This window comes from Sorex fumeus, unplaced genomic scaffold (assembly GCF_029834395.1).
Source record: "Sorex fumeus unplaced genomic scaffold, SorFum_2.1 ptg000094l, whole genome shotgun sequence".
NCBI classification, from domain to species: Eukaryota; Metazoa; Chordata; class Mammalia; order Eulipotyphla; family Soricidae; genus Sorex; species Sorex fumeus.
The window spans coordinates 2,732,561-2,755,568 of NW_026606151.1; the positions used below are offsets into that span (position 1 = coordinate 2,732,561).

At 49.1% G+C, this 23,008-nt stretch overlaps 1 protein-coding gene across 1 annotated transcript; it reads left to right on the forward strand.

Moving 5' to 3' along the window:
• Positions 1-6,239: 6,239 nt before the first annotated feature.
• On the forward strand, positions 6,240-19,052 carry LHFPL5 (LHFPL tetraspan subfamily member 5). The gene is made up of 4 exons (XM_056132381.1): positions 6,240-6,699; positions 11,369-11,605; positions 16,451-16,476; positions 18,827-19,052. Exons 1-3 carry the CDS (start codon positions 6,288-6,290, stop codon positions 16,459-16,461), a joined length of 660 nt encoding a protein of 219 aa, XP_055988356.1. The 5' UTR covers positions 6,240-6,287; the 3' UTR covers positions 16,462-16,476; positions 18,827-19,052.
• The last annotated feature ends 3,956 nt before the right edge of the window (positions 19,053-23,008 follow it).

A 23,008-nucleotide genomic window follows, 5' to 3' on the forward strand; every position in this document is an offset into this window, starting at 1 on the left:
CACATGGTGGGTGCCTCTCCCTTTACACCACTCATGGGATTCTAGAAGAGAAGCTGGAGGAACCCACCAGGAAACTCTCCCATCCGAAGACAGAGAAGGCACCTGATAAAGGAACATGGCCTTGGGAACTGGAGCCATGTACAACCAATAGGGTGCTTGCATTGTGTGGGGTCGACCTGGGTTCAATCCCTGGCACCGCCTGAGCACAAAACCAGGAGTAGCATCACTGGGTGTAGCACCTGCCCATAGAGAACTTTAAAAGGAGCATGGGGGCTAGAGCGATAGCACTGCGGGTAGGGCGTTTGCCTTGCAAGCAGCCAACATGGCCGACACAGGTTCGATTCCCAGCATCCCATATGGTCCCCTGAGCAACGCCAGGAGCAGTTCCTGAGTTCATGAGCCAGGAGTAACCCCTGAGCATCGCCGGGTGTGACCCAAAAGGCAAAAAAAATAAATAAAAAGTAAAAAAAATAAAGTTTAAAAAAAATTAAAGGAGCATGGCCTCTCTTATTGTGGGGATGGTCTCAGTGTCCAAAACCATTTTTCCCTGTGATCTCATCTGGTCCCTCCTTCTGTCTCTACCCCCCATCCCACCCCCATACTCCTGAGCTGAGCAGAAGTGTGTGTGTGTGTGTGTGTGTGTGTGTGTGTGTTTGGTTGTGGGGAGGGGGCAGTATAATTTCTTTCCTTTTCACAAGACTAGGAGACTTGGGTAGAAGGCAGCAAAGTTATTTCCATCTGTGAATGAAATGGAGAATACATCCTGTTGGCATTTTGTCTGTGATAAGTGAAAAGTATGGCAAAGAGAACTTTAACCATGTGTGTGATTCTGAAATGTGAGAAGAATTATTAAGTACTTTTTTTTTCTTTTTGGGTCACACCCGGCGATGCTCAGGGGTTACTCCTGGCTCATGCACTCAGGAATTACTCCTGCCAGTGCTCGGGGGACCATATGGGATGCTGGGAATCGAACCTGGGTTGGCCATGTTGGCTGCGTGCAGGGCAAACACCCTACCCGCTGTGCTATCGCTTCAGCCCCTATTAAGCACTTTCTGTACCATAGCATCACAAGATTTAACCAGCCCTTTCCTGATCTAAAGTTTTATTTTTCTTTTTGTGTCACACTTGGTGATACACAGGGGCTACTCCTGGCTCATGCACTCAGGAATTACTGCTGGAGGTGCTTGGGGGACCATATGGGATGCTGGGAATTGAACCCGGGTCAGCCGGGTGCAAGGCAAACGCCCTACCTGCTGTGCTATCACTCCAGCCCCTCTAAAGTGTTTTTGCTATGGGATTTCCCCTTTAAAAATGACTTGAGGAATATCAGAGAGATAATACACCAGGCAGGGTGTTTGCCGTTAACACAACCTGGGCTTGATCCCAGCAGCCCGTATGGTTTATTGAGTTCTACAAACAGTGAACCCTGAGTGCAGAGTCAGGAGGAAGCCCCAATCAGTGCTGGGTGTGGCTCAAAAACCAAAAACAAATGAATAAGAAATAAAACAAACGACTCAAATTCTGAGTCTTCCACATACAACCCTATGGTTTAATCTCGCAGGCTTGATGTTGAATGAGATGAGCTACAGTCAAAAGAGTAGAGCCCGTGTGATCCACAGACATGAACTTTAAGAGATGCAAACTCAACCCCACGTGAGACAGGTCTCGTATGGAGGGGATTGACCGGGAAGGGGCAGGAGAGGGATGTCTGGAGTGCAGAAATGGCTTGAAATCTTGATCTGGGGTGTGGGGAACAATGAATAAAAATCCACCCTGAGCCCCCTGGGAAGGGTTCAGTGAACTGCACTCACTAGGAGTTCAATCCCTGCTGTTTCTGCATGTGCCATGTGTGGTCCTGGTTGCTCTGGGACCTGAGCCTGGCAGCTCTGCTGTGACCTCCAGCACCCAAATGACTGCCAGTAGCACTACAAACAAATGTGTGTGTGAGTGTGTGTGTGTGTGTGTGTGTGTGTGTGAGCACCCCAAGTGAAAGGTGGATGACCCCTGGTGAATCCCACTAAACAAGAGACTAGTGAGGGGGCCAGAGAGATGGTACAGAGCGTGAGGTGCTGTTTACTTTCTATGCTGCTGACCTGGGCCTGATTCCCGGTGCCCCATATGGTCTCTGGGGCAGCTCTGAACACAGCCGGGTGTGGTCCAACAACAGCAGCAGCAACAACAACAACAACACACCTGAGCACCCTGACCAGGAAGTGTGACCCCTGGCAAGTACCCACGTGAGCACCGTTCTACCTCTCAGTGAGCAATCAGAATGCGTGAGCACCCCATTAAAGAGTGAGCCTCTGGGGTATCGAAGCACCACAAATAAAGAGGAAAGAAGTGGAATGGAGCTGGCGAGACACTACAGGAGGTGAGGCATTTGCCTTGCAGTGTGACTGTCGCTGGGACCTGGTTCCGGAAATGAAGTATCTTCCTGAGTTCACGGAAACAGCCCCTTTGAGAGGTGCTCGTGACAGTGGAGTCTCCCTAACTTGTGGGTCCTGGTGGGCAGTGTGGAAGATGACCCCGCCCACCACCAGATGTCGGTGGTGAAACAGCTCTTTATTCCAGCAGCTCCGGAAGATTGATCTCTGGGGGCCCTACCAGCCCCGGCGCCTGTGACCCCTGTGGCCGGGAGAGCCACGCCAGTGGCTTTTCACGGATTCCCGTGCCGCAGATGCATTGTTGTTTGGGACTGGCTGGTTCTCACCACCCTGCCTCTCCACAGCTCCGCGGCTCAGGCCATGACCTGAGCCTTTGCTGTTTGTGGACAAGTTGCTGGTTGCAGACCTTCAGTCTGCATCTGTTGTCCACCAGACCGAATGCTTGTGCTGTCAGTCCACACCATCTACCTGTCGCAATCATATGCTGTGGCCTATGTTTACATATATATTTAAAACCTATTCGCCCCACCCCCTTAGCTGTTTCTGCAACCTGACTGGCTACTCCCCTTGTGAGTGAAGTTTAAAAGGACCAATCAGACCACCAGGATTATCTTCCACCCCCCTCCTTCCCTCTTACCCGTGCATATGGTGTAGGCTTGAGTTGTTTGTGACTTTATTTTGCTGAGTGGTGGTACCCTCCTGTATTTATTTAATCACCAGTTAACGGATATTTAGATTGTTTCTGAAACATTTGGTGCGATGATGAAGAAAGTCACTGCATAAGCTTTGCGCAGGTTTTGGGGTGGCAAGAAGTTTTCAGTTCTTTGGCATAAGAGGTGGCAGAGAGATGACTGTGTGAGCCAGCAGCTGTTGCCTACATTCTGGCTGCTGCTGCTTCAGACCTGTTCCTGTTTCAAGTTGTTTTTTTCTGCCCCAGGTGATGCATATCACTGGGTTTTAGGACCCACCCAGCTAAGCCAGGAGCTTCTTGGTTATCTCAGAATCCTTAGAATCATGCAAAAAAACCCTTTTTCTAAGTAAGGCAATGTTCATGGACTCTGGGGTCTTAGGATCTTGGGAAGGGCAGCGGGAGTGAGAGCGTGTGTGAAATTCTACTTTCTTTGCAGATTTCCCCTCTCGAGGGGGGTGTCCTGCACAACAGACCACTGCCCCCTAGAGCCAGAGCACCATCAGAACATGCTCTGCATGCGGGAGTCCCAGGTTCGGTCTGAGCACTGCTGGCAGAGACCCTGGAGCACTACCGTGTACAGCACTAGGCCCCTCAGCAGACAAAACAAGAAACAGACCCCTGAAAGCTGCCAAAATACCCCCTCAGGAGGAAGAAACTAATTGATTTTATATGTACATACTCTTCATCCTTATATGAGCATTGAAATGTTTTTGTTTTTTTTTTTGGTTTTTTTTTTGCTTTTTGGGTCACACCTGGAGATGCACAGGGGTTACTCCTGGCTCTGCACTAAGGAGTTACTCCTGGCGGTGCTCAGGGGACCATATGGGATGCTGGAAATCGAACCCAGGTCAGCCGCGTGCAAGGCAAACGCCCTACCCACTGTGCTATCTCTCCAGACCCAAAATATTTTTAATATCAAAATATTAATGATGAATCACTTGATCACTTGACATCTCGTTACTCATCAATTTTCTTGAGCGGGCACCAGTAAAGTCTCCATTCGTCCCTGTCACGTGCTTGTGTAGCACAATGGCGTCTGCTCATTCTAGGAACATGAAGAGCCTCAATCCAATCGTTCAGGGTCTTGACAAAGAAGTCTGACCATCTCATAGGTGAGCGGCCACGCGATCTTTTGACGTCCTGTGGAATCCAGTCGGTAATGGCTCTAGTCCAGCAGTCGTCTCCAAATCTCATTACGTGTCCAGCCCATCTGATTTTCGATGCCTTGGCAAACGAGACAGCGTCCCTGAATCTTGACCATCAACGGAGGTCGGAACTCCAGATTTTTTCTCTCACCAGTGATGAAATCTCAAGGCCGAATTAGGCTGCCAAAACAAAGAAAGACAAAAATGACTGTAGTTTCAATGCACTAATGATGAAATAAGTGAAAACAACAACAACAACAACACGGACACTAAATTGTACCCAGCAGTACTTATAGAAGGAAGGGAATATACCATTCTGTTAATAGCACTGTCCGCCCATTGTTCATCAATTTGCTTGAGTGGGCACCAGTAATGTCTCCAATATGAGACTTGTTACTGTGTTTGGCATATCGAATACATCACAGATAGCTTGCCAGGCTTTACCGTGTGAGACCGTTACTCTCAGTAACTTGCCGGGCTCTCTGAGAGGGGTGGAGGAATAGAACCGGGGTCAGCCCAGGTCGGCTGCGTGCAATATGTTAATGAAGACAAAAATATTAATTTGAGAGCCAGAGAGGATGTACAGTGGGTAGTGTGTTTACCTTGCTGCAGCCAATCCAGATTCTGTCCCTGGCATCCCAGGTGGTCCCTTGAGCCTGGCAGAAATGACCAGGTGTGGTCCCCAAACTAAAAACCGAAACCAAATCTAATACCAAGACTGAACATTTTCAATACTTTTTAAATGTGTGAGGGTATGGGCTAGAAATTTTACATGTTACTTTACCTAACATAAATATGAGATATGTGATCGAATGTTCTGTTTTGGGACCACACCCTGTTGTGCTCAGGGCTTACTCCTAGCTCTGTGCTCAGACATCACCCTGACAGCCCTGGAGGATCCAAGTGCAGTGCTGGGGGTCAAACCAGGTTCAGTCATGTGCAAGGCAAGTTTCTTAACCATTGCACTATTTTCCTGGCCCCAGAAATATATATTTTGTAAAAGAGAAAAAATCCGCAGCAAAAACAGAAAAACAAGAGAAGAAATATATTGAAAAGAACAAAAATATTATTATTATTAATATTATTATTGCTATTATTATTGGTTTGAGGAAGCTCAGAAGAAGATAGTAGAAACTTTTTTTTTTTTACGGGGGAGGCACATCCTGGAGCGCTGGGAGGGGGGTAGTCTCAGCTCAGTCCTCCCTCCAGCTCGTACCCGGTGGTGATGGAGAAGGACAATGGGTGCTCAAGTTCAAAACCAGGGCAGGCTTCCTGGAGGCGAAGCTAGCGCTCCAGCTGCTGAAGTATCTTCCTGGTTCAAGACAGCTTGCAATGCTTTTTAGATGCTTCTGTCATCACACTCTCGAAGGGAATTTAAGAAAGAATCCGTGCAACACACATGTGCAAGAAAATACACGTGCGTATAGACGAGGAGGAGCCCTGACCTTTTCAAGTCTCCGGTTCTAGCTTAGGGAAGGCGGCCTCGAACAAAGGGCTTAGCCCAGCCCAGGCTCTTAGTGATTGTTGAGGGCTGGACAGGGACGAGACCCAGACCTTGCTGCGCTCCAGGGGTTTGGGGCTTCAGGACGCGAGTGAGCCAGCTGAGGGCCCGGAGGGGTGGGGAGCGCACCCCGGAAGCGGTTCCGCGGTCGGGCTGGAACTGGCTGCGCGGGCCACGGCTCGATCTTCTGGCTCGGGAGCGTGACGCCGCGTGCGGGGTGCACGGGTCTTGTGCGCGGTGAGGGGACCCCCCGAGCGCGCTCACCCCGCCTCCCGGGGCGCCTGGCGCTGTCCGCGGTGCTGAAGCAGCGCCCGCGGTGGAGGCGGGGCGGGGCGGGGCGGGGCGGCGCTGGGCAGCGGGGCCCGCACCGGGCAGCTGGCACACCGGCACCGCGCCGACCGGCTTCCCTATCGGGCAGCCAGGGTGGTCCTCTTGGCCCTCTCCTGCGCTCCAAGAATCCTAAGCCAGAACCTTGACCTCAGCCTCCTTCCCAGTTCTGGCCGCAGTGCCGCTCACTTCTGGGCCCTGCTTTGCCCAAAGCCCCGAATTCTTGCAGGCCCCTGATCATGGTGAAGCTACTGCCCGCCCAGGAGGCCGCGAGGATCTACCACACCAATTACGTGCGCAATGCCAGGGCCGTGGGGGTCATGTGGGGCACGCTGACCATCTGCTTCTCCGTGCTGGTCATGGCCCTCTTTATCCAGCCCTACTGGATCGGAGACAGCGTCAACACGCCCCAGGCAGGCTACTTCGGCCTGTTCTCCTACTGCGTGGGCAACGTGCTGTCCTCCGAGCTCATCTGCAAGGGGGGCCCGCTGGACTTCGCCTCCATCCCGTCGAGAGCGTTCAAGACGGCCATGTTCTTCATCGCCTTGGCCATGTTCCTCATCATCGGCTCCATCATCTGCTTCAGTCTGTTCTTCGTCTGCAACACAGCCACCGTCTACAAGATCTGTGCGTGGATGCAGCTGGCTGCGGGTGAGCGGGGGTAATGGGGCAATGGAAGACAGGACCCCCCAGTCCAGGTCACAGGTACAGCTTAGCCCACCTTGAGCTCTCTGGGGACTCTGGCTCCTTCCGCCCGGCTCAGTGCCCTGCTGAAGTCTCCAAGGAGTGGAGAATCTTAGAATGTCTGACTCCAAAAAGATCCCAAGCGAGGAGAGTACAGCTTTGCACGTGGCTGACTCCACCGTTTCACTCGCCAGCAACCCATAGGGTCGCCCTAGCACCATTATGAGTGATCCTGAAGCTCAAAGCCAGGAATAAGCCCTGGGTACCCTGGGTGTGGCCCCAGAACAAAGCACTGTAGCACTGTCCTCCCGTTGTTCATCAATTTGCTCGAGAGGGCCCAGTAACGTCTCCATTGTGAGACAAAAGGACCACAAGAGTTCCGAGTTCAGGCCCGCATCTTACAGAGCAGGTGGGGAACAGACACAGAAGGCAGCTGAGCTGACTCCCGGGCACCTGGTCATTCCTGACCTGGGAAGGACATGTCTGTCATTGTTAGCCAGCTGGGTACAGGAGTTAACCTGGGATGGTTATATGAAGCGAAGCCTGACCTGTAGAACCTGATATTTAAATTCCCTTTTTTTTTTTTAACTGTAGAGTGAATGTTGTTGTGACCAGATGATATGATTCCAGCAAGTGAGGATAATATGATGTGATGTGTGTATGTGCATGTGACCAGGATCTTTTAAAACAATGTATGCGTTGGGGGGGCTGTGGTCATGTTCAAGGGCAAAGACTACCCTGTCTCCTTTCCTGCTCCTGGGTCAGACAAGCCTGTTGGTCCTTGGGCCAGTTTGTTCTGCTCTCTAGAGCCAAGGAGGAAATGGGGTATTGTCTGGCCAAAGAGATAACACAACGGGTAGGGTGCTTGCCTTCCACATAGCCAACCCGGATTTGATCCCCAACACCCCATATGGCCCCCTGGGCCCTGCCAGGAGAGATTCCTGAGTGTAGAGCCAGGAGTAATCCCTGAGCATCACCAATTGTGCTCCCCCCAAAGAAAAAGAAAGAAAGGAGAGGGAGAGAGAAATGGGGGGTACCAAGACCTGGTTTTCACACACATTGCTCACAGGGGCTTTAGGCCAGTGTGAAACCATCTCAAAATTGTTGCTTGGAAGGAGCATCAGAATTATCCTGATGATGGTTTGTGGGGGACAGAACAGGGATCTGAACTCAGACCATAAGACACAGTCTCAGATTGTATCCAAGCTGAAGGGGACCCCAGAGATTATTAGCCTGCCTAACCCAACCTCATAAGAATCTTGAAAACTAGGTAATATTATTTCCATTTTGTACATGTGAAAATGGAGATCCAGAAAGGTAAAATAATTTAAGTAATTTCATACAGTTGCTGGGGCTGGAGCGATAGCACAGAGGGTAGGGCGTTTGCCTTACAAGCAGCCAACATGGCCGACCCGAGTTCGATTCCTCCGCCCCTCTCGGAGAGCCTGGCAAGCTACCGAGAGTATTCGATATGCCAGACACAGTAACAACAAAGTCTCCAATGGAGACGTTACTGGGCCCGCTCGAGCAAATCGACGATCAACGGGAGGGCCTTTATCTTTACCTTTTACCCAACTATAGATGTGAAATCTGGGATTCAGAGAGAAGACAAGACTTTGGCCAGGCTATAGAAAATCAAATTTGAAGCAATAGTACAGGAGGCAGGGTGTTTGCTTTGCATGTGGTCAAACCTGAGTTTGATCCCCCCGTGTCCCATATTGTCCCCTGAGCACTGTCAGGAGTGATCCCTCAGCAGATTCAGGAGTAACCCCTGAACATCGCGGGGTGTGGTGCATGCACACACACAGACACAGACACAGACACACACACACACACAGACACACACACACACACAGAGTCAAATTTGACATGTTCTGGATGAATGAAGGTGGCACGATCCAAGAAATGGATCCTGAATATGCCCCCATAACATTTTTTTTTGCTTTTTTTGGATCACACCCAGCGATGCACAGGGGTTACTCCTGGTTCTTCACTCAGAAATTACTCCTGGCAGTGCTCGGGGGACCATATGGGATGCTGGGAATCGAACCCGGGTCAGTCGCGTGCAAGGCAAATGTCCTACCTGCTGTGCTATCGCTCCAGACCCCAGAACATTTTTCTTGCACTGTATGTTTGCACAAGTAAAATGATTTGCAAAAAAATCCTGGAGGAGCCTCGTTACAGATATGTGAAGCATCTCTGTCTGTGCCCAGAGGGAGGGATCGACCCAACCCTGGATTCCTGTTCTTAGACTCAGGCTCCACGGTTGATTCCAGGTAACTCTGCCTACCGCACAGCCCTGCCATCCCCCTCTCCCCATGAGACCGAGGCCGAGCGGGAAGACTGTTTGGTAAACTTTGTAGAGGGGAGTCTGGCCTGCTTGCTGGCTGGGTCTCTGTCAGAGTTATGGGTGCTGGAATCCCCCCAACCCAACCCCTCCTTACTCTGTTCTTTCCCTCAACCACCTGCAACAGGCATCCTCTGCTAAACCAGCAGCGCTGGGCGGAGGCCAGGGGGCCCCAGGACACCTGAGTCAGGCCCTGCCTGGGTCACTGAGCCGAGACACTGAGTTTCAGGCGCCATCGCATGAAACATTCAGAAGGAGCGCAAAGGCGGCTCATGTTCCATGGAAGATGAGCCCAGGGAGGGCTAAGGGGGACACAGGCCACTGGACAGCAGCTGGGACAGGGCTGTGTTTCCAGAGGCCTCAGTGACTGAGCTGAACCCCAGGAAACCTGGGGCCAGGAAAAAAGAAAGACGGTGGGCCTGGAGCTCAACATGGTGATGCATCTTCTGGGACCCAGCTGTTGGCTGAGCATGGGCTTAGCTTCAGGGAGCTCGGGCAGGGCGAGCTCACCTCTCTGAGCCTCGGTTCTTCTGTCCAGGTCACCACAGTATACCTTGTCCGGCTCTTTAGAAGACGGGCTGATACTGTGCGTTTAAGACACCTGGAGGGGGCTGGAGTGATAGCTCAGCAGGGAGGGTGTTTGCCTTGCATGCGGCCGACCCACGTTTGATCCCCAGCATCCCATATGGTCCCCTGAGCACCACCAGGAGTAATTCCTGAGTGCAGAGCCAGGAGTAACCCCGGTGTAGGGCCAAGGTTTGACCAAAAAAAGCCAAAACCTTTTCTTTACTTCCTTCCTTCTCTTCCTCCCTCTTTTTTTTTTTTTTTTTTTTGGGGGTCACTCCCGGCGACGTTCAGGAGTTATTCCTGGCTTTGTACTCAGGAATTACTCCTGGTGGTTCTCAGGGGACCATATGGGATGCTGGGAATTGAACCTGGGTCGGCTGTGTGCAAGGCAAACGCCCTATCCACTGTGCTATCTCTCCCGCCCCTTCCTCCCTCTTTTCCTTCCCCTTTTAACTTTGCTTTCTTTTCTTTCTTAGGGCTGGGGATAAAACCCAGGGCTTGACATATGCCCATCAAGCCCTCCACCCCTGAGCCACATGCCCGCCCTGTGGGCAGCCCTAACAATGGCCACACCAGTGGAAGCTGCTTCTCCCCGGCTCCACTGCCATGGGGACTAACAGGAAAAATACCTTCAGTTGGCCTCTTACCCCTGTACCAGACACGGGCACATGCATTTTCTATTTGTGGTCCACCTTAGTCAGGCTTCACAGATGGGAGAAGAGCCTGCGAATGTGGAGCTGGCCACTGCCCGGAGGTCTCCTGGGTGCCACTGTGCCCAGGCCCATAGGTGGGTGAGTTGTGTCCCCCGAGGAACAATCTGTTTCTGAGTCTCAGGGTCTGTCCACAGCACCTAGGGGGAGGCACTAAAGAAGGGCAAGGGGAGGAGCAAAGAAAAGAGGAGGAGGGAGAGTCTGGAGCAGATGCCCCTTTGCCCCTTCACCTGCGCAGGCCAGGCCCAAAGGGGAAAGTGCAGGTTTTATCAAAGGCTCCAGCAGGAACTGGAGCAATAGAACAGCCTGTAGGGTGTTTGCCTTGCACATGGCTGAGCCAGGTTCTATTCCCAGCATCCCATATGGTCCCCTGAGCACCGCCAGGAGTGATTCCTAAGTGCAGAGCAGGAGTAACCCCTGTGCATTGCCAGGTGTGACCCCCTCCCAAAAAAAATAAAAAGGCTCTGGCAGGTTCCCTTTCTCCACCCAAAGTATCTTCTCAACAGTGCTCAGGTCGCTGCTGAGTCTGAAATGTCACAAAATATATTAAACTCTTTGGAGTGATGCTTCCAGACAGGTGTAGGAAGAATTAACCTTTTTATTTTTTGGCTATACGCAGCGATGCTCAGAGGCTACTCTAGGCTCAGTGCTCAGGAGTTACTCTCAATAGTGTTCAGGGGCCCATGCGGGCATGCAAAGCATGTGAGGAGAATAAACTGTGAAGTCAAGTTGTGAATCCAGTTGTGAAAGTCCAAAGTTGTGAATCCAGGCCTTGGTGCTGCCATGTCTGAATGCCTGAGAAAGTCACTTCCTCAGCTATTCGACCTCTGTTTTCTAGTCTGTCAAATGGGAAATTAAAGCTTACTCACTGTAACTGTCATCCGGAGTGAGAGAAAATTGGCACCTGGGGGATTTTGATGACCTGTCATGAACTGTCTAAACAAGGTGACAAGTCGAAGCTGTGCCAGGCGGGACACTCCTGAGCTGACTGTGTGGCCCCTTTGTCCCACAGCCACGGGCCTGATGATCGGCTGCCTGGTCTACCCAGATGGGTGGGACTCGAGCGAGGTGCGGCGCATGTGTGGGGAGCAGACGGGCAAGTACACGCTGGGCCACTGCACCATCCGCTGGGCCTTCATGCTGGCCATCCTCAGCATCGGGGACGCCCTCATCCTCTCCTTTCTGGCCTTTGTGCTGGGCTACCGGCAGGACAAGCTGCTCCCCGACGACTACAAGGCGGACGGAAAAGGTAACAGGCTCCCCGCCCCCTCTTCGCCTGGGCACCAGAGGCCAAGGGGAAGGTGCGACTGGCCAGTGACACAGGCAACGGCATGTGTGAGGGACAGTGATGTCCTCCAGCCTGCTCTATCTCTGAGCCCTGGTCCAGCCCTGGGGGGTGAGGGCTGGCGTGGTTCCTGCCCATGCAGGATTTTAGACCCATATCTCAGCAGGTTGGGTCTAAAATCCCACGGGTGGGATTGGAGCAATAGTCCAGTGGGTTGGGTGTTTTCCTTGCATGCAGCTGACCCGAGTTTGATTCCTGCCATCCCATATGGTCCCCCAAGCATCTCCAGGAGTCATTCCTGAGTGCAGAGCCAGGAGTAAGCCCTGAGCATCACTTTGTGTGACCAAAAAAGCAAAAAATAAAATAAAATAAAATCTCATGGGGCTTTAGGGGGAGAGTTGTCAGGGTATAGAACGGGACACAGATGTGGTGGCTGCAGATTGTGGGGAACTTGGTCTAGGGCAGCCGTGGGCACCCCTATGTCCTTAGAGGGCAGATGCTTGTGCCCACAGGGAAGGGAGCTGAAGTCAGTGAACGGAGCGCCTGTGGGAAGCAGGGGTATGAAGGGCCTCCATAGAGCCTTTCCATTTAGTCCCCACAAATGGAAGCATCCACAGGCTCAGGGCTGCACCATCTTTAACGCTGTGAGATGACGCACGTGAATTCAGTTTTGTACCACTCCTAGAGGTGCTTGAGAAGTTACTCCTGGCTTGGTGCTTTGCAGGGCTGAACCCGATGTTCCTCCATGTGAAGCAAGTGCTCCAGTCCTTTGAGCCATCTTCTCAGCCTCAACACATATCATTCATTTGTATTCTTTTTTCTTTGTGGGGGGAAGGGACACCTGGTCGTGCTCAGGGCTTACTTCTGGCTCTGCATTCAGAGATCACTTCTGAAGGGACTTAGGAGACTATATGTGGTGCCAGGGATTAAAACAGGGTCGGCATAATGCCTTAAACTTAGGCCTCAAGAAGTCATTTAGTTCTGGGAGGGTGCTTTAAATATTTTGTTAATTTTGTGTTAAGTTTTTCACCACATCTGGTGGTGCTTGAGGACTGTTCTCATGGGATGCTAGGGATTGAAACTGGGCCACCCACAAGCCATCCCAGTCCTCTAAGCTGTCTCTGCAACCCCAAGAAAAGTCCTTTGAGTGGTGGAGGAACAAGATATCTGTCTGCAAAAGAATAAAGTTAAACCCGCTGCTTCAGACTTGTTCTTCAAGGCCCTGTTCTTAAAAAAGGTATCTAATTCCCTGTCTCTCTATCTCTTTGCTGGTTTTTTCCACTCTGAGGAAGCCTTTGTTCTCCTATGAACGTTCATTTCATCTATTCCCCACCCCACAGCTTTCTAATCAGTTTTGTTCAATAAAAACTCTCTTGTTTCAGGAGCTGGACCAATAGTACTGCGGGAAAGGTGCTTGCCTTGCACAAGGCTTACCTGGGTTTGAGCTCCCACATCCCATATGGTCTACTGAGACCACCAGGAGTAATTCCTTTTTTTTTTTTTTAAGCTTTTTGGATCACAACCAGCGATGCTCAGGGGTTACTTTTGGCTCTGCACTCAGGAACTACTTCTAGCAGTGCATGAGGGACCATATAGGATGTCAGAGATTGAACCCAGATTGAACCCAGATTGGCTGCATGCAAAGACGCCCTACCGGCTGTACTATCTCTTTGGCCCCAGAAGTAATCCCTTTGTGCAGAGCCTGAGCACTGCAGTGTGTGGCCCCCAAACAAACAAACAAACAAACAAGCAAACAAGCAAACAAAACTATCTTGCTTGACAATTTCAATTTCACCTCCTCAACGGCAGGGTCGGACTCAGAATGCCTATGCTGAGCTGAGGACTGAGTTTCCTTTCCTGCAAAAAGTAATTCCTTGTTCCGGCCTAAGTCTGTGGCTCCCTGAGGAATCAGGTGGCTGGGATCATCTCCAAGAATAAGTGGACTCCAGGTTGTCTCATGGGGCAGGTGGGACACAAACCTCGTGCCCTCTAGGGGCTCACAGCAGACTCTTACTAGTCCTGACCTACGCGAGGCATTTCCTGAGCGCTGGTGACTGAGGTGGGTCGAGCAGAGAGGCGGAAGCATTTTTCTCTCCTGTTCCTCTCCCTTGCTCCCCACTTTACTGAGCCATTGGCTGAGTGTTCTTATTGTACCCTTGTGATTTTCGACCTATTATTTATCTTTGCCCAGCTCTTAGGATGGGTCACTCAGAGGTTCTCCCTAATCTGCCTCTTCCTTCTCTAATTTTTCTGATTCACAAGTACCAAAGGAGTGACCCCAATAAAAAAGTAAAAAAAAAACCCTACCTGATTGATATCAGGTATAAAAGTTAACTCAAAAACAATCAAAGACCCAAATATAATTACAAAAGTCTTAGAAGGGGGCCGGAGAAATAGCTCAATGGGCTGAGCACATGCTTTCCATGGTCCCCCACGTACTGCCAGGAGTGACCTCGGGGCACACAGCACTGCTGGATGTGACCCTAGAACAAAACAAAATTAAAAAAAAAAACTACAAAAAAATCCCAAAATCTTAGAAGTGAAATATAAAGAAAACCTTATTAACCTTGATTTTTTTGGCAATATGATACCTAAGCAACCAAAGGAAAACAGAGATTTGATTTCATCAAAATATAAAGCTTTTCTGTTTCAAAAACTAAGAAACAGAAAACACATAGATTGGCAATATTTGCAAATCAAAGAAGTAGTCCTAGTAGCAAGTGTACATTAAGAATTGATAATTCAACAATGAAATAACAAATAACCAGTTTACTAAATGGGCAAAAGATCTGGACATTTCTCCCAAGAAGAGATACACATAAATATGTGAGAAGATGCTTAAATCTGGCATCAGAAAGATGTTAATCAAAACCATGTAAGAGAAACTGGAGAGAGAGTACAGCGGGGAGGAAACTTACCTTGTACACGTCCAACCTGAATTCAATTCTCAACATCCCATATGGTCCCCAAGCACCACCAGGAATGATTCCTGAGTGCAGAGCCAGGAGTAAGTCCTGAGCATTGCTGGATGTGACCCCCAAATGGAACAAATTAATTAAAAACACAACAAAATACCCACTTCCCATGCACTCAGGGGCTAATGAAAAAGATGAACAGTAACAAGTGTTAGGGAGGATGTGGAGAAAAATACCTTCGAAACCTTCTGCTGTTTGTGAAAATGGTAGCCTGGCAGGCAGTTCCTCAGATAGTTCCACACTTCCCCTATGACCTGCAATTCTACACTGAAACAGCAATGCAAGAAAATGGGAAATCTGTATCCACATGATGAAGCGTACACAAATGTTCACAGCAGCATTATACTCCCCCAAGTAGAAACCGCTCAAATGCTTGATGACTGGGGAAACAAAATCCAGACAGGGGAGTAGCAGTCAGTCATTGAAGTACCATTCACTGGTTCAATATGGATGAATCTTGAAAACTGTGTTAAATGAAAGATGTCAGGGGTTGGGGAGATAATAGAGCTGGCACCCCTTTTGACCCCTTGAGCCTGCCAGGAGTGATCCTTGAGCACAGAGCATGGAGTAAATCCTAAGCATGCCCCCCCCACAAATAAAGGAGTCACATACAAAAGATCATGTTGTAGCATTCCATTTATAGAGATTGCTCAGAATAGGGAAATCCACAGAGGTGAAAGTTAGATTTTAGTTGCCAAGAGCTGGCAAGGAGAAGAAATTGAGAGTAATTAGTAATGAGTACAGGGTTCTCTTTGGATGATGCAACTGTTTTGGAATTAAATAGGAAATATGCCAAATCTCATCAACGCTTACACTTCATTTTGGGTCTCTTAAGTAGTGCTCAGCAGTTCCAGGGTGCCCAGTGGGGTTGGTGGTTCAAGGTGAGGGCTGAGGATGGGGTATGATCAGGCCCTGTGATGCTGGGGATCGAACTGGGGACAGTCATATGCAAGACAAGAGCCTTAACCCCTGTACTATTTCTCAGGCTTCCAAATCATACACTTTCATTAAGTAAACTTGATGTTGGTGAGTGCAGAGTCAGGAGTAAGCCCTGAGCATAGCTGGGTGTGACCTCAACAATCCTCCCCTGCTCTGCAAAACAAAGAAAGAATACTGTTGAGAACTCGTGCATATAAAAAGCACTGACAGTGCCTGTACCCAAGAGGTGATTAATGAACATTACACTTTAATCACTGAACATTAATGTTAGTTCTCCTTTTCCTTGCAAATCCTTTTGGTTTGTTTTGGGGCCACACCCAGCAGTATTCAGTGGTGCTTAGTAGTTCTACACTCAAGGATCACTTCTGGTGGAGCTTGGGGAACTGTCTGGGCTGCCGGGGACTGAATATGGTTGACCACATGCAAGGCAAGTGCCTTCCCCACTGTATTATCTCACTAGCAATATTTCTGACATCATCTACCTTTCCAACCAATCACAGCTCCTGGGCCCATGAATATTTTATTTTTTGGGTTGTGGGGCCACACCTGGTGGCTCAGGGATTATTCCTAGCTCTGCATTTGGGAGTCACTCCTGGCAAGTTCCGGGGACCATTTGGGGTGCCAGCGATCATACTTGGTTGGCTGCATGCAAGGTAAATGCCTTACTCACTGTATTATGGCTCTGGCCCCACGAACATCTTTTAGCTTTTAGCACCGGGATTCAGTGGGAATGAAGGAATCTGGACCTCAGGCCTCATAAGGGAGACAGATAGTCATGTGACAGGAGTTACAAATGGGTCAGCATTAGAACAAGGGAGAGGGAGTCGTGGACTGGGAATGCTCCTGAAAAACAGGCTTGAATGTAGGCAGAGACCATTTCTCTCTTTCATTGCAGAGGAAGTCTGAGCGGCTGAAGGATCGGTGAGTACCTTCACCTTCACTGGAGGGTGTGCTGCATGCTGGGACCAGGCAGGGGCTGCCCCATGGCCTGGGGTGAGAGTAACAGGTATTGGGGGAGCAAGAGGCAGGCAGCAGGAGAGACCTTTATGGCAAATGGGAACCCTTAAGTGACTTGCATCCTGAGACATAGAAAAAGATGCAAAAGAAATATGAAGAGGGGCTGGAGCATAGCAGGTAGGGTGTTTGCCTTGCACCTCCAGGAGTTATTCCTGAGTGCAGAGCCAGGAGAAACCCCTGTGCATCGCCGGGTGTAACCCCCCCACCCAAATGAAGAGAATACTAGGCAGGTGGTTTAAAGAATCTTTTTTTTTTTTTAATCTTGTGTGGAACCTGGCAAAGAAGAAGAGGTTGTTTTTAGAAACAGGTTCTGTTTTCTGAACCCGTTTTCAGAAAGACTTTTAAGTGATTTGTAAGACACACACACTGGAAAACCTAATAAGAGAATATAGAAGTCATAGAAAAGAAAACAAATACTCTAGAAAACAAGGCTAACAGAATTACCGTAACTGGGAATTAAATTTAGTTCTATGCTTCCTGAGATTTGAGACAAAAAGAAATACACAAATTAACCGGCCTTAATGTCTGACTCAAAAGGAAGCAGGATGTACAATTTTTCCTCTATTAAGTTTCCAAAATGAGATTTAATATTAAGATGACACTTTAAAGAAGATTACTGGGGCATGAGCGATAGCACGAAGTTCAACCCCCGACATCCCATATGGTCCCCAAAGCATCGCCAGGAGTAATTCCTGAGTGCAGAGCCAGGAGTAACCCCTGAACATCTCTGGGTGTGGCTCAACCCCATTTCCCAACCACCAAAAAAACAAAAAGAAAGAAAATAATAAGCTAAAGAAGATACTTCCAGGCCCTCCTTTGTAGAAAGGAAGAATAATCTTCAAATGAACTTTATTCTTTTTTTTGGGGGGGGGGTGTCAAATCCAGGACCTTACACATGCTCCATCCTTGAGCTACAGCCCCTTAAACTTCTAATGTGTGTGAAGTTCCTTCCAACCCCTTGCAAAAGACCCATTACCCCGGTGGGAATAGTGAGTTCCCTTGAATACCCGCACAGCCTCAGGCTGTGATGTGCGCAGCCGCCTCAGAGTTGCTTAAAATGAGATTCCAGTCCAGCTGGTCACATCTCTCACTAGCTCCCCCAGCGACGGCTACTGGGAGAGCAAGCACATTTTCTCAAGTAGAAAACCTGAAGAACAGAAACATTTTTATCATGGCAAGGTCATTATTCAAGTTTTTAAAAACTGCTGCACTGGGTCCCATTCACTGCTAAACTAGGCCTTGGTTGTTAGTCACTGAAAAGTCAGTCTCTAGCATCATTACTTTTTGTGTTGGTACTGGAGTAGAATTACTGAGTTCAAGAAAACTATAATGCCCCTCTCCCCCTTTGTGACTCCATTGTAATCTGGGAGGACCATGGGGCTAAATCTCGTGGCGCTCTGGATGTTAGATTTTTCTTTTTGGGTCACACCCGGCGATGCACAGGGGTTACTCCTGGCTCTTCACTCAGGAATTACTCCTGGCGGTGCTCGGGGGACCATATGGGATGCTGGGAATTGAACCCGGGTCAGCCACATGCAAGGCAAACGCCCTACCTGCAGTGCTATCACTCCAGTCCCTGGATGTTAGATTTTAAGACTCATGAACTTGTACTTGTTTTGGTGAAGGAAGATAGTTTTTACTGAAACTTAGCAAGATCTGAGAGGAGAGGGAGAGAGAGAGAGAGAGAGAGAGAGAGAGAGAGAGAGAGAGAGAGAGAGAGAGAGAGAGAGATGTGCTTAAGAGAGAACACAGGTAGACTATGGACCAAACATGATGACTACTTGGTAGCTGAATTGCAAACCATAATACCCAAAAGGACAGAGAGAGTAAGAGAAAATGTGCCTGCCACAGAGGCAGAAGGTTGGTAGGGGTTGGGGGTTGGGGGGAAAGATACTGGGAACACTGGTGGTTGAGAATGGGCACTGGTGGAAGGATGGGTACTCGAACATTGTTTGACTGGAAGGCAATCATGAAAGATTTTAAGTCTGTAGCTGTATCACACGGTGATTTATTAAAATGGAAAGAGAGAGAGAGAACATAGGTTTCTCCGGAGTGGAAACAGGCAAAGAAGCAACATAGATGCTTAAGGAAGAACTTGGGCTTGCAGAGGAAGCCTGGAATACTCCCACTGAAGAAGTTCGAATCTGTCTGGGTAGGTAGGGTTAGATTAAAAGTGGTTTTTTTTTAGGGAGGGTTTTTTTTTTTTTGGCATTAAAGAATATTATAACTCATCCTTTTTTTTCTAATGCTGCAGGTCATCAATTTCCCTGACAATGGAAACCGTGGAAATTGAATTCTTCGGAGATTAAAATATTCCTTCTAAGCTTCCCTTTCTACTCTCAAGTTCTGAAGCCTTTCATTTAGGATTAGAATTTGGCAGTCCCCCGTGACAAAAAGGCCTTGACAGACAGAAACCTCAGGTGAAACTGATCCCACCGCAGCTGGGGAAGGACTGGGGGAGAGGGAGGGTTAGGATGGGCGGTTCCTACTCCAACCAGCAACGCTCCTGTCCCTCATGGGCTTCTGTGCAAATGGCAATGAGAGAGAGAATTATAAAAAGAAAGAAAATAATAAGTCCAATGGACTCCAATGAGTCCATCCTGCTGGACCCACGGCTCAGGCAGGGTCAGGCCACTGAAGGAGGCAGCAGCTGTGGGAGTGAGGGATCATTCCAGCTTAACATGCGGAGTTGGAGGGGACTGTCCTCGCCTCTCCCTTTTCCCATTCCCTCACTGCTTCTCAGAAGTTCGTAAGGCACAGAGATGAGGCCATCAGAACTGGAACCCATCACAAAGCCATAGAGAGATCGGGTGAACACAGGATAAGAAAACTTGGGCTGGGGCCCGAGTGATAGTACAGCGCGTAGTGCATTTGCCTTGCATGTGGCTGACCTGGGTTCGACCCCCGGCATCCCACATGGTCCCCTGAGCACTGCCAGGAGTAATTCCTGAGTGCAAAGCCAGGATTTAACCCCTGAGCATCACCAAGTGTGACCCAAAAAGAAAAAAACAAAAACAAAAAAACTCGACAGGGGCTGGAGCGATAGTACAGTGGGGAGGGTGTTTGCCTTGTACATGGTCGACTCAAGGTTTGATCCCCAGCATCCCATATGGTCCCCTGAGCACTGCCAGGCATAATTCCTGACTACAGTGCTAGGAGTAATCCCTGTGCATCAATGGGCGTGACCCCCCCCCAAAAAAGAAACAAACTCAGACAATATTTTGTTCCCTTGGGCAGTCAGATCACCTTTCCTTCCAATGCCCTCCATGAGAGCTGGGCCCTGAGTTTGGTTTGATGCTCTCTGCCTCATAGATGAACTGTTTCCATTTGTGACATTTCCGAAAACGTTGCTTTTGGCAAGCCATGTGGGCACTGTTCAGGGAGCAGGTGGCTGGAGGAGCGAGTGCTTTTTAAGCCTGGCAGGCGGTGCCCTACAGGTTCTGCTGATTATCTGCAGTGAGTAATGGAGTTCTGGAGAAAGCCTGGTCTTTGTCCATGGTGTACGACGACATGTAGGTGCTGCTCGCTCCCAGGTGTTCCCACATTGAACAAGATTAAATGTGCAGGCGGAAAAGGCGCTTGCCTTGCCAGGGCCAATCCGGTTCTCCTGAGTCCTACCAGGAGTAAACCCTGATCACAGACAACAAAAAACCCAGGTTTCTTCTTCTTGGCTTGTAAGGCGTGGGTTCTTGTTGTTGTTTTAATAAATGCATTTTTATGGCATCATGTTTTACAAAGTTATTCTTGAGTTTCAGACATAATGTTCCAACAGCAATCCCACCAGCAGTATCAACTTTCCTCCACCAACGTCCCCACGTTCCCTTGCACCCCTCAGACTGCACACTCATCGTTGAGTCTGGATCCTGATGAGCGCTGTTGGCTGAGTTAGAGGGCTGGATATGCCACACCTCTACGCTGCTAATGCACTCATCTAGCCAGGCCAGGCCAGGCCTCAGAGTGCTGATAGTTTTGACCAGAGTGGCTTATTCTAGATGTTCTTCCAAACTGTTGACGATGGGATGTTAGGATGGGATTTAAGGAGAGCACGTTCATGTTTTCTCATGTGGATAGTACATCAGTGTCGGAAAACGACTTCATGCAAAAAGCTTAGTAAACAAGAATGCAGCCAATTCTGTAGCCTAGTAACTATTCTAGTTACCTGTCCACTTATCTCCATTTTACTTTTTTTTTTTTGCTTTTTGGGTCTCACCCGGCAGTGAACAGGGGTTACTCCTGGCTCTGCGCTCAGGAATCACTCCTGGCGGTGCTCAGGTGACCATATGGGATGCTGGGAATCGAACCCGGGTCGGCCGCGTGCAAGGCAAACGCCCTACCCGCTGTGCTATCACTCCAGCCCCCCTCCATTTTACTTTTTGAAGCAAACGTTTTCCTAAAAGATGCCCTACCTGCAAACTATTTCTCACTGAAACAGCATTTGTAGTGGTCCACAGCAACTTCCAGAAGTTTCTATACGGCCACCGCCTTGCTGTTGCTACAACCATGAGCTTTCTTCACTGAAGCTCGAGTTGGGCTGAGTAATAACCAGTGCCTGGGCAGCAGCTACAAGTCACTCAAGATCTTTGTTCTCAAGGAAACAATTCCATCTTTCCAGAACAGGGAGGATTTTTTGTTGACATCTAATACTAATAATTATCAGTCCTTCAGTGGCTTCACCCTCAAATAATTTTGGGGGGAGGGGGGCAGAGCTTGGGTCCCAGCGTATATGCTCAGAGCTAATTCCTGGCTCTGCACTCAGGGATCACATCTGAGTCAGCTGCGTGCAAGGCAGGCACCTGACCCGCTGTACTTATTATCTCTGGTCGGTCAAATAAATTCCTAAAAAGAACTTTGAACCTCGGATTTGGTAGTACTTAAAAATATTAAAAAAAAAAAACACACAGAACCAAGGTACCATATTCTTTTCTTGTCTTGACTGGACAGGGGTGGAAGGATGGCTGTGATGTCCAAGACTGACCCACGAGGACTCTAACCTGGCAGATATGGTTAACAAGAAGGCATTATGATTAAGAGGAAAGGTATCTATGGCCTGGAGAGAGACTACAGTGGGGCAGGGCACTTGCCTTGCATGCAGCTGACACATGGACCCCGGAGCTCACAAGGAATAATCCCTGAGCACCACTGGGTGTGAGTCAAAAATCTTTAAAAAAAATTTTGGGTCACACCAAGCGATGCTCAGGGATCATTCCTGGTTCTGCACTTAGGAATCACTCCTGGCGGTGCTTGGGGGACCATATGGGATGCCGGGGATAGTAGCCAGGTTGGCCACGTGCAAGGCAAACGTCCTACCCACTGTGCTACCGCTCCGGTCCAAGTCTTTTTTATAGCCAAAATGTGAACTGTTAGTTCCCATTGCTCCCCTGACAAACTCCAGAATTAATCCAGAATTAAGTGGTTTAGTGTGCAAATCATTCTCTGGGGGTGAGGGATAGCAGTAAGGCTTAGCAAAGTGCCCGAATTTTCTCCACAGGCTGATTAAGATGTGGACACAAGCCTGAGGGCCTTGCTGAGTTTTTCCATAGGGTCACTCACTAGGCAAGCTGCTTCCGGAGACCCAAGAACATGGTGACAGGCCCTCAGGGACCATCTCAGAATGATGTTCCTCCTCCTCCCCTCCCCACCAATCTCAGAATGGAGTCACCAAATGCAGCTCATTCAAGGTAAACGGGTTAGGAAGTGCCCAATGCTCAGGTCGGGGCATCTGGGATCTTGCTGGATGCTCCAAACCCGCAAAATTCGTTACTTCTGTAACTTTGAGATTTGTATGTGGCTCATTCTGGTTTCAATTACCATTTCCCGGGGATGGAGCAATAGCACAGTGGGTAGGGTGTTTGCCTTGCACGCAGCTGACCTGGGTTCGATTCCCAGCATCCCACATGGTCCCCCGAGCACCGCCAGGAGTAATCCCTGTGCATCGCTAGGTGTGACCCCCCCAAAAAAATAAATAAAAGAATTACCATTTCCCTCTATAATTAGAAAATTCAAAGCAACCAGTGTGACCATTGTAAGGGCACAACTGAGAATGAAGCTCAAATTGCAGGGCAGCTGACGGGGTGTCAAACGGAATGAACTAAAAATCTTAAGGGAGAAAAATGTTGGGGGGTAACTAGCTCATGTCAACTTGCCTAGTGAAAAGTAAACATTTAACATCTTGTATTTCCTGGCTTAAGGGGAATAATCTGAGGTGGTAGCAGTGCCATAATCAACAAATCAGTGGGTGAAACACAAATGTCTTCTCTGGAGTCATAAGATCTTCATTTCTGGAACAGACGTTCAGACTCGAGGATCAACATATCACCGATTTTCCCTATCAGTTTTGTCTCCCAAGGACAAAGTGGAAGGCTGCAGGTTCTGCCCACTTATGAGCAGCTCTCAAGGGGCCAAAGAGTTTCTTGGTGGACATGTGGTGTGGGACACA

Bases quoted from the DNA above. Each gene is read 5' to 3' on its own strand.
- LHFPL5 (XM_056132381.1), top strand. From the start codon at position 6,288: ATGGTGAAGCTACTGCCCGCCCAGGAGGCCGCGAGGATCTACCACACC. The intron at 6,700-11,368 runs GTGAGCGGGGGT...TTTGTCCCACAG, and splicing joins GTGGATGCAGCTGGCTGCGG to CCACGGGCCTGATGATCGGC.